This window comes from Aythya marila (genome assembly GCF_965140915.1).
Source record: "Aythya marila genome assembly, chromosome: 2".
Lineage (NCBI taxonomy): Eukaryota > Metazoa > Chordata > Aves > Anseriformes > Anatidae > Aythya > Aythya marila.
In genome coordinates this window covers 9,462,793-9,477,158 of record NC_139043.1, presented here as the reverse complement: position 1 = coordinate 9,477,158, position 14,366 = coordinate 9,462,793, and the positions used below count along the sequence as shown (strand labels likewise).

Genomic DNA, 14,366 nt, shown 5'->3' with positions numbered 1-14,366 from the left:
TATAAAGAGCGCGAGCTGAAAAGGCACCGAGCGATCCCAGCGGCGCGGCGCTAAATCAGCGCAGCCCGGGGGGGGGTCGGGGAGGGTCCGTGCGCCCCCGCGCAGAGCCGCGGAGCTGCGGGTGCCCCCCGGCCGCAAACACTGCGCGATTTTATTAGCCCCCATTTCCCCGGGGTAATTTATGGCGATAAAACAGACACCCGGGGTCCCCTTAAATTGTCTTTTCATAATGAATAAATTTAAGCCGGCTAATTAATATATAAACTAAGACGATTTGTCAGGTTGATTTGTATTTTAGTTAATTGTGAAAGTAATTACCACACGGGCAAATTAACAGCTTTCTGGAAATGACCAAGGCTGGGGTTTTATTTCCTTCCTGGGTGAAGAAAATTCATTTTTCCCAGCTCTTGATGTGATGAATAAAAGCCATAAATCTGGGTGATTGGTGCAGGCAGAGTCTAAATGGCTTCATATTTCATTTTAGGTTTAATAGAAATATTCATGCTCTGTTTTAATGAAATTAAATTGGAGGGGGGTGGACTGCGAGGCTGGCGGTCGGGGCTTAAAGGGGCAGCGCAGATGCGGTGGGCTTTTTGTTGGCTTTTGGCGGATGAGGCGCTCGCTGCTCCAGGCAAACCTGATGCGAGCAGCCCAAATAAACGTAAAATTGTCGCTCGAAGTTATCTGAAGAGAAGGTCCAACGAGAGCCGGCCAAAGCTTTGGAAGTCGGCTTGCAGAAATTAAATATATATAAATTAAAAAGCGGCATAAAGAAAAAAGCCTGGCTGCTCAGTGCAGGGACGGCTTTCTCCCCCAAAAAATGAACGGGTGAGGTGCAAAGAGGATGGGAAATCTGGCAGGGTGCTGGCTGAGCATCCTTTCTTTTTAGGGTCACCACCCCGGAGGATGCTCGGTGCCCTGCTGCTGCTCGGGGCCCTGCTGCCGGGGGGTGACACGGCCGAGCCCGAGCATGGGGGACCCCTCCGGCCCTACGAGCACCCCGGGGCTGTCCCGGGCTCCTTTTCTCCCTTTTGGGGCTGATGCCGAAGTTTGCGGGCATCCCAGCCCTATGCCGGGAAGGGGATCCTAATGGATCCGCCGCGCGACTTGTTGATTTCCCCCGAGCAAATCCGGCTTTGATGCAGTCCCAGCGAGAGCGGTTAGCTGATGAATTGACAAAAACTAATCAGCTTTATTGGGAAACGGGTTAAGGGCAGCGGAGTGTCAATAATTCTCCGCCTGACCCCCTCATCCATTAAGGGAGGCAGGCTGATTAGAGCGAGGAGCCCCCGTGCTTTTTGCACCGAAATTGCTTTCATAAACTCACCATTATTAGCAGTCAAGGCGAGCAGCTAATTTAGAGGAAGACATCCCGAGGATGTCACATCTCGCAGGGAGGTTTATGTATCATTAGCTCATTTACACAATGTCGCGGCGTAAGATGGGCTTTTGGCAATAAGGCTGGCCCCGCGCCCGCGGGTCGCATCGGCTTTGTAGGGACCGGGGGGGGCACAGGGGGGACACAGCTGCATGCCGACCCCCCCCTTGCACCGGTCAGGCTGCTTCAAAAGGCGAGATAGGGATCTGTTTGCCGGGGGGGCTGCTGAAAGGAGACCACCCGGAGGTGTCCGGGCAGCGCGCTATCTGCGCCGAGATAACCGCGCATTGTTGGGGCTGGATCAACACAGGTGCGGGAGCGCGGCCCTCCCTCCACGGGCTGCGGGAGCGGCGTGGGAGAGCACACCGAAGGGAGACGGGGGGGAAAGGGGGAGAGAGGGGAAAAACGGGGGAAAAGGGGAAAAATAAGGAAGAAAGGAAAAAAGAGGGGAAGGAAGAAGAAAAAGGGAAAATGAGAAAAAAAAAAAAAAAAGGAGGAAAAAAGGGAAAACGAAAAAGGGAAAAAGGAAAAGGGAAAAAGGAAAAGAAATAAAAAAGGAAAAGAGAGGAAAACGAAAAAGAGAAAAAAGGAAAAAATAAAAAGGAAAAAAAAATAATAAAAAAGGAAAAATTTTAAAAAGGAAACAAGAAAAAAAAATAAAAGAAAAAGAAAAAAAGGAAAAAGAAAAAAAAAGGAAAAAATAATAAAAAAGGAAAAGTAAAAAGGGGAAAAATGACGAGGAAAAAAGAGAAAATGGGAAAAAGGGGGAGGAAAGGAAAAAAGAAAAAGAAAAGGGAAATGGGGAAAAAGAGAAAAAGGAAAGAAGGGGAAAAGGAAAGAAGGAAAGAAGGGAAGAAGGAAAGAAGGGAAACGGTGTAAAGAAAAATGAAAAAGGAAAAGGGGGGAGAAGGAACAAAGTAAAGGGGAAAAAGGAAAAAGGAGAAAAAGAAAAAAAGGAAAATAGAAAACGGAAGAAAAGGGAAAAAGGAGAACAGGAAAAAAGGAGAAAAGGAAAAAAGGAAAAAGAGGGAAAGAAAAAAAATGAAAAAGAAAAAAGGAAAGAGGGGGGGAAAAAAAGGAAAAAAAAAAAAAGAAAAAGAAAAACGAAAAGTGTTCAATTAGGAAAAAAAAAAAAAGTGGAAATCGAAATTCCTCTCTAAGCACGAGATGTGCTCCCCCCGGGGCGGGAGGGCAGGGGGCAGCGGCCGGCCGGCCCCGGCGGGGTGGGAGCGGCCGAGGGGCAGCGGGGGCCGGGGCTGGGCCGGCAGCGTTGCGGTGCCCCCCCCGGGGGCACCCGGCCACCGCAACGCTGCCGGCCCTTGTCCTGCGGCTCCCTTCCCTGTTTCCCCCCGCAAACTGCACCCCTATTATTATTATCATTATTATTATTATTATTATTATTATTATTATTATTATTATTATTATTATTATTATTATTATTATTATTATTATTATTATTATTATTATTATTATTATTATTATTATTATTACCACAAAGCCCCCCCGCTCCCCCATGCGCGGTCCCCCCGCTGCCACCCGCCTTGGGGTCCCGGGAGGTGACAGCCGTGTCCTAGGGGGGGTCCCGACCCAGCACCCCCTGGCTCAGGACCCCCCCGGGCCCTCTGCCCACGGAGCGGTCTTGAGAAGGGGAGCAGGAAAAAAAAAGCCGTGGGACATTTCGTTGTCGCCTTCGTGTTTATTTATTTATTTTTTTTTTCTCGGTTCCCTTTTTTTTTCCCCTTTTTTCCTTCCCCGTTTTTGCTCCCCCCTCACAAAGGGAAGCGGGGGCCGGGGGTCGCTCCCTGCTGTCGGGGGCAGCCCCGCCGCCCCTGGACGGTCCCGGGGGAGGGGGGTGACAGGGTTGGGGGTGTCGCATGGGGTCGGGGATGTCGCAGGGGCACTATAAGGTTTTGGGGGCGAGAGTAAACCGGGGCGCACCGGGGGCTCCCCGCGGCCGCCCCCCCGGGTTAAACGGGACCCATGCGGGGTGGGGGGAGACCCCCTGGCCCCTCTTTTTCCCTTTTCCCGTGGCTGTTTGTGCTGGATTATCGGCTCCCCCCTCACACACACACACACTCTTCAGCGAGGCGCATTCTGGTGGCAGGCATGACTCCCTGACCCACAGGTGTTTATTCTTTCCAAACTCCTCCAAAAGCGCTTGGCGGCGCGTTTAGGGCAAATATTTACCGTGTGCGAGAAGGGGAGGGGAGAAGTGGGGGGGGAATAAACTCCTCAACACCTCGCCGGGAACCCCGGTGAAGGCAAAAAAAAAACACGGGGCGAACCCCCCCAAGAGCCTCCCCCGTCCCCTCCGACGGCGCTTTCTGGGGGACCGGGGGGGGGGCTGCGGGGCCGTGCCGTCGGGGGGGCGAGGGAAAGGGGGGTAGGGGGGGCTCCGTGACAGGTGCTCGGCGGGGCCAATAGCGGGCTCGGCCTCCCGGCGCCGCCAATGGAGGCTGCAGAGCCTCCGGCCCAATGGGAGCCTCCTGAAGGCCCTTGTAGGGTCGCACCGCCCAGCGCGGCCCCACAGCCGCCCCGCTGCCCGCCGCCGCCGGGAGACGCGGGCCCGGCCGGGGGCCGCCCGCCCGCTGCCGTCCCAATTCCCCCCCCCCCCCCCCTTTCCTCATTTTAAAAATCCTCCCCCTTCTCCCGGCATCGTCGCCGCCCGCTGCCGGTGCTCCCATGGAAAAATCCAAAAATTTCCGCATCGACGCGCTGCTGGCTGTCGACCCCCCCAAGGCGGCGGCGGCGGTGGGGGCGCAGAGCGCTCCGCTCGCCCTCGTCGCCTCCTCGCTGGGTGGCAGCGCGCCGCGCGGCTCCAGCAGCTCCAGCAGCTCCAGCGGCAGCCCCCCGGCTTCCTCCTCTTCCTCTTCTTCCTCCTCTTCCTCCTCCTCCTCCTCCTCTTCTTCCTCCGAGCAGCAGCAGCAGCAGCAGCCCGCCGCCGGCCCCGCCGACCGCCTCCGCGCCGACAGCCCCTCGCCGCCGCCGCCTCCGCGCATCCTGGCCGCCCACTGCGCCCTGGTGCCCAAGGGGGGGTTTTTGGCTTCGACCAGCGGCCACCCCCCGCACCACGCCGGGATGGCGCTGGGACTGCACCCCGCGGCCCCCGGGGGGCCCGGCATGCCCCCGCAAGCGGCCCTATACGGGCACCCCATGTACGGGTACTCGGCGCTGGGCGGGCAGCACCCGGCTCTGTCCTATTCCTACTCGCAAGTGCAAGGGGCGCATCCGTCCCACCCCGCCGCCGACCCCATCAAGCTGAGCGCGGGCACCTTCCAGCTGGACCAGTGGCTGCGGGCATCCACGGCCGGCATGATCCTGCCCAAAATGCCCGATTTTAACTGTGAGTATCTCCTTCCGCAGCCCTAACCCCTCCGCAACCCTAATATCCATCCCCCCCGGCCCCCAGCTCCCGGCTCCTATGGTTTCAACCGCGAGTTTCAACCTGCGTTATGTTATTGTTAATTTTTATTAAAAGGAGGAAACCGCCATCCGCAAGGGATGCCCGTGTCGCCTCCTTATCCCCTGTCGCCCTCCAGCCCGTTTTTTTAGGGCGGCTCAAACGTGACGGCTTCCAGCCCATCCCCACAGAGCAGCCCATCCCTGGCTTCCCCCAAAACGCGGGTCCTGACCCCCCAGCCGCTCTTTATTTTATTTTTCTTTTCCCGGCAACGGGCTGAAAATAACCGCGGAGCTCAGCCCTACGAGCGGGTGTAGGGTTAGGGGTCAGCAGAGGCTTGGGGTCCCCGGGGGGACGAAGGGACGGGGAATAACGAGGTCGGAGCGGTTCGGGACGGGGGGCTGGGGGCTCTGGAAATGCTGCACGAAATCCCCCCAGCCCCAAATCGCAGCCCCAGCAGCAGAACAGCTAGGCCTCACGGCGACGGGGACCTTTCGTGCATCTGTTTTAGGCACAGATCATTTCCTTAGGTGTGAGCTCTCAGCGGGGACGGCCGGTTTAACAATACCGGAGGTGTAGTTTTACGAAAATCGTGCCAGGAAAAAAAAAAAAAAAAAAAAAAAAAAAAAAGAATTGGGATGTGTTTTTTTTTTTTTTTTTTTTTTTTCTTACTCTGCACACGTTCGCAGACAAAAAAGTCCATTGTTTTCTTTCGGATTGAGGTTGTTTGGGCTGGAACATTCAGGAAGAAAAAAAAAATAATTAGGGGAGCTGTCAGAGCCCTGCTTCTCAAACAAGGCGCAAGGGGGAAGAAATAAGCGGGGAAAATCGCACGGCGGTGACAAAATCCCATCCACGCTCCCGTCTGCGAGCCGGACACTGCCCTTTTCTCTCCGTGCCCTCTTCGGCAGCCTGGCCCCAAAAGCGGCCGGGCAACCAGAGCATTTTCTTCGGTCCCAAATCAAATCAAACGAAACCCCAAAACGCGCCGGGAAGCGCGGGCTCGGCCGGGGCGCGCCCCCGGGTGTCGGAGCCCTGTGTCCATCCATCCACCCCCCCCTTTTTTTTTTTTTTGGATAAAATCCCATATTTGATTTTTTTTTCACGCGGAAAACACACCGATATATATGTATGTATATATATATGCATATATATATCTAGTCTGTATATATATATTGTGTATATATATTGCGTATCTATATATTTTAATTTATATTTGTATATTAATTTATACATCATATATTAATTCATATACTATTTTTTACCATTTATATTTATGTATAAAACGCATTTTTCGTTCAAAGGCAGTCTCCCACCCTTCGCCGCTCCCTTCCCCGCTGCAATCCCGTTAATTACAGCCGGGGGGGCCGGGAGGGGGCTGCGAGCGCGGCGGGTTTAAGCGGAGCCACGCATCCCACGGAGCGAGCCGCGACCCCCGGCTCCCTTTTATCGCCTCGCCCTTGGGCTCTGGGGAAATCAAAGGGCAGATTTTTATTTTTATTTATTTATTTTTTTCTTTCTTTCTGGCTTTTTATTTTTCATTCCATTCATTTCATCGCAGGCATCCCCTGACACCTCGCTACCCCGCGTGGCGCGTCGGGTCCCCTCTCCCCTCTCCGTGCGCTCCCCCCCCGGTGTCCCCCAGCATCCCCCCGACGGCTCCCCCATTTCTTCCCCCTCCCTACCCCGGCTCTGCTCTCACCCCCGCGGTTCCCCCCGCAGCCCAGGCTCAGTCCAACCTGCTGGGGAAGTGCCGCCGGCCCCGCACGGCTTTCACCAGCCAGCAGCTGCTGGAGCTGGAGCACCAGTTCAAGCTGAACAAATACCTCTCCCGGCCCAAGCGCTTCGAGGTGGCCACGTCGCTGATGCTCACCGAGACGCAGGTGAGACCCCGGGGGTGGTGGGGGGGAACAGTGGGAAGTAAGGGAGCCGTCGGGGCGCCGTCGAGGGGCCGGGGCTGAAGCCCTGCCCCAAATTTCTCGCCCCCCTCCCTTCCCAGGTGAAGATTTGGTTCCAGAACCGGCGCATGAAGTGGAAGCGGAGCAAGAAGGCAAAGGAGCAGGCGGCGCAGGAAGCCGAGAAGCAGAAGGGGGGAGGCGAGGACAAGGCGGACGAGGAGCTGCTGCTGCCCGCCCCCGACAAGAGCGGCGGGCGGCGGCTGCGGGAGCTGCCCGACAGCGAGCCCGACGACGACGACGAGGAAGAGGAGGAGGAAGAAGCCGGCAGGTGCTGCCCTTACCACTCCTCCGACTGCTCCGAGGCGGACGAGGAGGACTCGCAGCCCCGGGGCCGGCACGGAGCCCCCCCGCTGGCCCCCACCCAGCCCCAGTGAGCCCCCGGCCCCAGCTCCCCGCCCGCCCCGTCGGGGCCGCCCCCTCCCCAAGACCCCCCCCTTTTATTCCGTTTTCTCCCCGCTTGGAGGGGGATGGAGAAGAGGATCCCCCGTGTGCCGGGAGGGGGAAGGAAGATTTGCGGTGACCACAGTGTTATTATTGACTGAAAAGCAGACAAAACTTGACCCCCCCGCCCCCCCAGGTCCCAACCCTCCGTTCGCTGAGTCTTGGAAATGGTTTTGTTCTGACTATATAGCGGGAAAACTGGTTATGTCCTGAACGTTAAAACTGCTGGAAATCTCGATACCGTCTTTATTTTTGTATATCGTATTTATAAAAAATAAGAATAATAATAATAATTGCCTCTACTTATGCATGCTAAATTATTACCCCCCCAACCCCCCGACCCGCGCGGTGGGGTGGAAAATAAACGGCGTTTTGTACTTGAGACGTGTCAGGGGTCTTGGGGGGGCCTTGGGGGGGGGCTAGGGAAGGAGCGGGGCCGCGGTTTCCAACCCGAGCTTCCCCCGAGTGGCATGGACGGGGGGGGCCCGGTGCAGTGTGCCCCTGCCGTTTCCCCCCGGGGTCGTGTGGGGGGGCAAAGGGCTCAGCGCCGTCGGGGAAGGGGCTCCAGCTTCTTCTTTCGACCACTGTGACCTCCCCGTCCCTCCCGTCCGGATGAGGGGGGTGCGAAGCGGCTGCGCCCCCCCCTTTTTGCACCCCTTTGCTCACCCCTCCCCGCCGTCGGGGCTCCTCTCGCCCCCTCCCGCAGCACCCGGGGACCCCAAAGCGGGGCACCCCCCAGCGGGGAGCAGCTCCCCTTTGCAGGATCGGCCTTAATTAAGGTTTTGCAAACGAGCTGCAGGGGGCGAAGGCCCCCCCCAGGGCTCTCCCCGACGCCGAGGAAGGCCCCCCCCCCCCCCCCCAAGACGGCCGCAGCCGCCGCCCCGGCATTTAGCTCGCCAATAAATCGGCGGATCCATCCGTCCTTGTCACGGCGGCTCTCCCCCAAATCAATTACGGGGAATTTAAATAACATCACCGGCTCAGCCCCGCCGGCTCGGGGCCACATCCCGCAATTTATCCCCGCTAACTGAACGGAAGCGCAAGATGCGCGCAGCCAGGGCGCAGCCGCTTGTATCGGGGGATAAAAAGCTCCGAATCGCGGCCTGTTCCCGCTCCCCCACTTTTAAAAATCATCATTATTTAATTTTTATTATCTAATTATTATCATTTAATGATTATTTTTTATTTTTTTTAAGGCAACGGTTTGCAAACCCGCGCTAACCTTTCCAAGGAGAGCTGCGCGGCCCCAGCTTCTCTAAAAACCCCGCTTTGAAACCCAGCCTGGAGCACGCAGGGAGCTTCGACCCGGAGATAGCACGGAGGAAAACACCTCCCCATCCCGGAGAGCTTCAGGTGCTGCCGCTCGGAGCTGGGCTTTAAGGCACGACCCGGTTATTTATGGGTTTACCGGCCCGGCACACCCAGTGCGCCGCGGGACTACGCCGTAAATCACAGCCGCGCACAGGGGAACCGTAAATCTGGCCGGATCCCGTGTGTCGGGAACCTGATCAGGGTAAACCCGATTTAGTCTTGATCGATGCTTGCCCCTCTTGCAGGGAAACAATCGTGTTGCGGGCTCGGGTTGAAATCCGTAGCGCGGTGCCCTTTCGTTCACAGGCCGCGGGGTTTGGAGAATTTGAAGAGAGAAGGGGGAAAAAGGAGGGAAAAAAAAAAAGGATGGAAAGGGGGTATGGGTCGCTTCGTGAATTTCCACGCTGCTGGCTGCGGCTGCATATGCCTGGGGGGGGCGGCTGCGGCTCCCCCGCCCCTAAAGCCGACGGCGCGTCCCGGTGTCACCGCTCTTTGCCCCTGAAAAAAGCCGAAACAAGGCAATCCCCGTCGTTATCCCCCCCAAAATCATCATCGTCATAACCAAAAGCGAGCTGAGGTCACCCCTCCAAGAAATATCTCTCCTCAGTCATTAATTTCCAATTAAATCCTGCTAATTAAAGTGGCCGGCATGCGCCGTCGGGCCAGGATGCGCGGAGGTGTGTGTCCAGACGTGAGAAATCGCCTCGCAGGGCACAGGCAGCCGGTCCTGGGCTCCGTATCAAAGCCCTACCGGTGTTTTGTGTCTGTCTCAATAAAATTAATCTCTTTAAAGCCCGGCCTCTCACAAGAATACCTTCAGTGTTCCAGACTACAAGGGCAAATATGTTTTTCAGATTCTGTTTTTATGGACGGATTAAAGTTTATTTTCCATAATAGGGCACCTAATAAAACTCATAAAGCTCTGTCAGTCTTACAGCTGGTGGCCTCATTTAACACTTTCACTTCGTAAATCATTTTACAGCTTACCAGGTGTTTCCAAAACCGGGAGGAGAGGGGGGGGTGGGAAGAGAGCAAGGAGGGGGGAAGGAGAAATTAAGCTCGCTGAAAATACAGCTCAGCTCCCTTCGCGGTGGGTGCGTTTGTGCTGTTGTTTGGAAGGGCTTCAAAGACGGTGTCGATCCCAATAGGGGAGAAAATCCCTTTAATCAGGCTTTCCCACGGTCTTTTGAAGTGGTGGAGTTCACGTGCGGCACGGGGAAGGTTCACAGTGATGGATGGGGACTGGTAATGGGTGCTGTGCTCCTGCAACCGGACCCAACATGCACCCAGCTGGGCTTGGCAGCACTGCTGGTGGTGGTGCTGGTGGTGGTTGTGGTGCTGATGGTGATGTTCTTGGTATTGGTAGTGCTGGTGGTGGTGGTGCTGGTCACGGTGGTGCTGGTGGTGGTGGTTGTGGTGCTGTTGATGATGGTAGTGGTCATGATGGTGGTGGTGGTGGCAGTAGTGTTGGTAGTGCTGGTGGTGGTGGCAGTGCTGGTGGTGATGATGTCCTCAGCACTGTCAGGGCCAGTGTGGCTTTAACCTCCCCCATCTGGAACTGCAGCAGGCAGTCTATGCACAAGGAGGCCCTTTGGGGTTTTGTTGCCACACTAGAGGAGAGGTAAGCACCACCTCGGGTGGACGTTTACCTTGGAAAAACAACGTGGTTTCAGCATGGATGTCATTAACCGGCAATTCCGTGAGCATTAAGTGGGAAAACAAAAGAACCAAAATCGGAGCCATATGCTTGAGGTAAACCTGCGAAAAGTCTTTCAAATGGGAACCCATAAATATATAATCCCCCTCAAACTCTCCACGAAACTTCTGGGGATGAAATGCTTCACTAGCAGAGAGCCTGTTGATGATTTCTGAAGTCCAAACTCTCGCATGCATCTACAGCTAATGGATTAAGTCAGTTTTTCCTCCAGGGCTTGGGAGGGCCCTGTCCCCCAGCCTGGCCTCCTGCTGAGCCCCTTCCCTTTTATACCAGGAGGGCCACGAGGAGGGGGCTGTGCCCCAGGGTAGAGGATCCCAGCCTGGAGCCTCTTCTGCTTTCATTTGGCTTTCCCTTCGTGTGCTGTGGGTGCCGGGATAGCTCCACAGTGCTTCAAATGTGAGAGCAGAAATAGTCCTGGGGCCTCCTTGTGTGGAAATGGAATCACCATTTAGGATTTAGGAGGCCAGAGTGATCTTTAATTAATTCAGTATTTGAAATTATTATCCATAGGACCTCTGTTAATGTCCTTGGCCAGCTTTTGGCAGGGTGGAAGCCCCTGGTGGGGATGGAGAATCCTTGTCCCCATCCAGCCCCATAGGTGCCACTTCCCTAAAAACAAATGTAAGGCAGCCAGCACGGATTTTAACCCAGGAACAGGGCATGGGGTTGATCCCAATGTGGAACAACATCTCAGGGAATAGGATGGGATGTCCATCGCTGGGTATCCCTGGCTGCCCTCCCTGGGGACTCCTTTCCACCGTGTGATCGTGGCTGGCAGAGCACAGAGGGCTGCACAGACCATCTAATGACTCGTTCCGGACTTAAACATGATGAATCTATAAAGCACACGTTGCTCTAGCAGCTAGGTGCAATTTTAGAAATGTTAATGAGTAATTACATAAAGGTTGTCCACAGTCAGTGATGTTAATCACTGTTCTTTTGCCAGGGATAATTAAGACAGCAATCCAGCAGCGTAAGCCAGCGCTTCCTGCTGTCTCTGCTGCCTCTTTCTCTCTTCCCAGCTCCCTGCTCCTGCAGGGATTTTCTTACCTTCCCTCCCTCCTCCCATGCTTTTAGCCCCAGTCTTCTCTTAGGGGCCTGCTTGAGTGAGGCTGGGGCATTTTTAAGCCACATCTGAGCATCCCACGTGCTCCTGTCAGGGTGAGCTGAGGATGTGGGGAGAGGCAGATTTGGGTGATGGGAGCCTTCGTGGTCCTGCCCAGAGCATCACAGCACCAAGCTCCACTTACGTGGTTTGTTATAATAAAACCTATACATTTTTCCACATTTTCACTCTTCAGCCCATATTCAGGTGCTGTTCAGTGTATGGCAGGGTCCACATGATGGAAAGCCCATGGCAGGGGGTTTTAGAGGAGGAGAGAGAAGGGACCACAGAGACATTAGGTGGAGAGGCCAGTCTGGGTGTGCAGAGCAGGGGCTGGACCATCAGGAGCTGCAGGCAGTGAGCTGGTAGCACCCTGAAAAAACCTTTTCTCCTCTGTTGACTTCTGAGCTGTCCAGAGAGAATGCCTGTCATGCTACAGATCCTCCTGGGTAGTGTTTGGTTTAAGGACAGGAGGGAGGAAGCTCTTTTATCAGCTAGAAAATGACAAAACACTTGAAATACGTCCTCCTTGACTCTTCCACAAATTCCTCTTTACACATCCAGAGCTTACATCCGAGCATTGATTTTAGCAGCTGAGGAATAGGGGATAACATTGAGAAAGCTTGCTGTGCCTCAGAGGGCTCTCCGTCAGCCTACAGGCAATGCTTCACACCCATGTCTGCTTTCTATGCCCTTGTGTGTACCTCTTCCTAATTTGTGCTGCACGGTACCTGTGTAGTCTTTGGTGTAAGAAACTGGTGAGAGAGCTTCATCTCTTGTGGTATAAACACCGAGCTTCATCCCCTGCCCATACCTGAAGGCTGCTCCCATGGAGTGGCTCTCTGCCCCCTGAAATACTCCTGGTATTTCATACCTGCACACCCCAGGGAGGTTTGAGGATCCTCTCACCACCCTAACTCTAAAAGGTCTGTAATGGATGTTTAGTGACAACTGCCATACCTGGAAATCTGTCAGAGGTGGGACCGAAACAACCATTTCTTGCTACTGACAGAAGACCTTAAGAGAAGTGCTCATAAAGGGTCTCTCTTTGCAATGCTACCCTGTGGCTCTCCTAGTGACATCAAGTTTCTTTGCCATTTTTGAATGCATTCACTTTCAAGTCTTCCCTTCATACACTGCTTTGTCCAAGGCCACAAGAGCTGTTTGGTGCCAGCTGGCTCTTCCTAAATTTATCCTTGATAGCTGCTCATTTCATTTCCTCACGGTGTTGTTAGGGAAGTGATACCTGATTCTGCATTGTACGTGCATCTAAATCAGGGGAAGGCTGCTGTAATTCACAGCCTTCTCAAGCAGGGCCGCAGCTTGCCCCAGCCGTGGTGATAGCGCAGCTGTTTTCTGGGGGCAGCCGTGATGTGCACACCCGTGGGCCTCCCGCTGAAGTAAGCCTTACTGGAGGCAAGTTTCCTCCAGGAGATGAAATCACGAGAAGCGGCATCTGGTAAAAGAGTCACATCTCTACCTACAATTTCCTGACACGGCTCCAACCCCGCAATGGCTTTAGGTGAAGGCGCTCCGCCGCGCCTTTGGAAAAGCGACCCTGCGGATCGGATTGTCTCATCGAAATAAAAGCTTCAGACTGTCTCATCTGATTTAGGAAAAGGTCAAGAGCTGCTTCCCATGCACAGGGGTCCTGGCCAGGCACAGAGCTGCCGCTACACTCACTACAAGGTGATGTCCAAGCACAGGAGCTGATATTTGGGTGTTTACAAAGCCGAAAGCACCGTCGTGCACACTTGGCACCACGCTGCTCCCAGGCTGGGCCCGCTGGTGTGCAGGGTTCACCCGCAGCACGACACAAACCGAACGATGCCAGATGTGCTCTGAGCACAGCATTGAGTTGCTCACCTTCATGGCAGGGCAGAGCTGCTCGCGTTTGCTCTTTCAGAGCACCAGCGATACCAGCTCGTCATGCCCGGTGCGAGGGATGGGGGAAAAAGGGGAAGTTAAAAAGCCCTGCAGAAACTTGGACCGTTCAGGTGCGGCGCTAAAACCCTGCCAAAAAGGACTCGCATATGATTTATCAGCATCACACTCCGGCCAAAGCGAAAAACCAGACTTTACTGCCCCGTTAATTTTGATACAAAAACCAGAGAAAGTTAAAAACAGCATTGGTCAGCTTAAAGGAAAACAAAAATTGAAACGGTGATAATAGCTACGGGGGGACACTACTGCTTAGCTTAAATTTTCTTCTGTATGGCTAAAAAAAAAAAAAAAAAAGTGAAGCATCCGGCTTGTAGTTAAATGTATCTAAACAAATCCTCCCGTATTTCCCCCTGGCTTGTCACGTGTAAGGATCAGTGCTATAACCACAGCTGCTTGGTTTTCCGGGGTAGGGTATTTTTCTCAATTCAAAGCCCTTTTCTGCTCCTGAAGCACTAACCCCCCAGCCACGTTATGGAAGGATTTTGGACACTTTAAGTAGCATCTTTCATATTAGAACTGTCAGGGAATATTTCTTACCGAGTTTTGACTGGCTCACAGGAAGAGACCTCTACAAGCCTGCAGATGAGCACGCAGATAAATAGCAAACTGTGCCCTGCCTCCCACCTCTGCCGGCAGATGTTCAGCCAGTTGGTCCACAGAAAAAAAAAATATCAAGAATGGCTGCATCCAAGGGTCACGAGTCCACGTTAATCCTGAAATCATCACATTTCTGTCTGACACTTCTTCCCTCCCTGAATCACAGCAACATTGCGTGACTTACTCCCCATCTCCCCGCAGTAATTGTCCTTGCACCACGACTACGGCACCGTGGACTGGCAGCGCCTTTTGGCTGCTTTCCATGGAAATTCAGTTTTTCAAAAAAAAAATTTATGTTTATGCATAAATATGACAAATGCAAAAGCTGCAGGCGGGTAAAATCTGCTTCCTGCAGAAACAAAGCAATAACTGTAATAACTGACTGTGAGTTAGAACAAAATGCGCTGCTTGGAATAAATAATAATGAAAGTCAGTTTAAAAAAATAGCAATTGTAATTTTAGACTGTAAGGTTAAAACCGTCTCCTCTAATTGCACAGCAACACCTGCATTGCAC

The 14,366-nt window shown here is 53.9% G+C and overlaps 1 protein-coding gene across 1 annotated transcript; it reads left to right on the top strand.

The window, feature by feature from the left end:
• Window positions 1-4,060: 4,060 nt before the first annotated feature.
• On the top strand, window positions 4,061-7,110 carry MNX1 (motor neuron and pancreas homeobox 1; the record flags this gene model as incomplete). The annotated part of the gene is made up of 3 exons (XM_082752301.1): window positions 4,061-4,721; window positions 6,501-6,661; window positions 6,778-7,110. The coding sequence occupies 3 exons, from the start codon at window positions 4,061-4,063 to the stop codon at window positions 7,108-7,110; spliced, it is 1,155 nt and encodes a 384-aa protein (XP_082608427.1).
• Window positions 7,111-14,366: the final 7,256 nt, after the last annotated feature.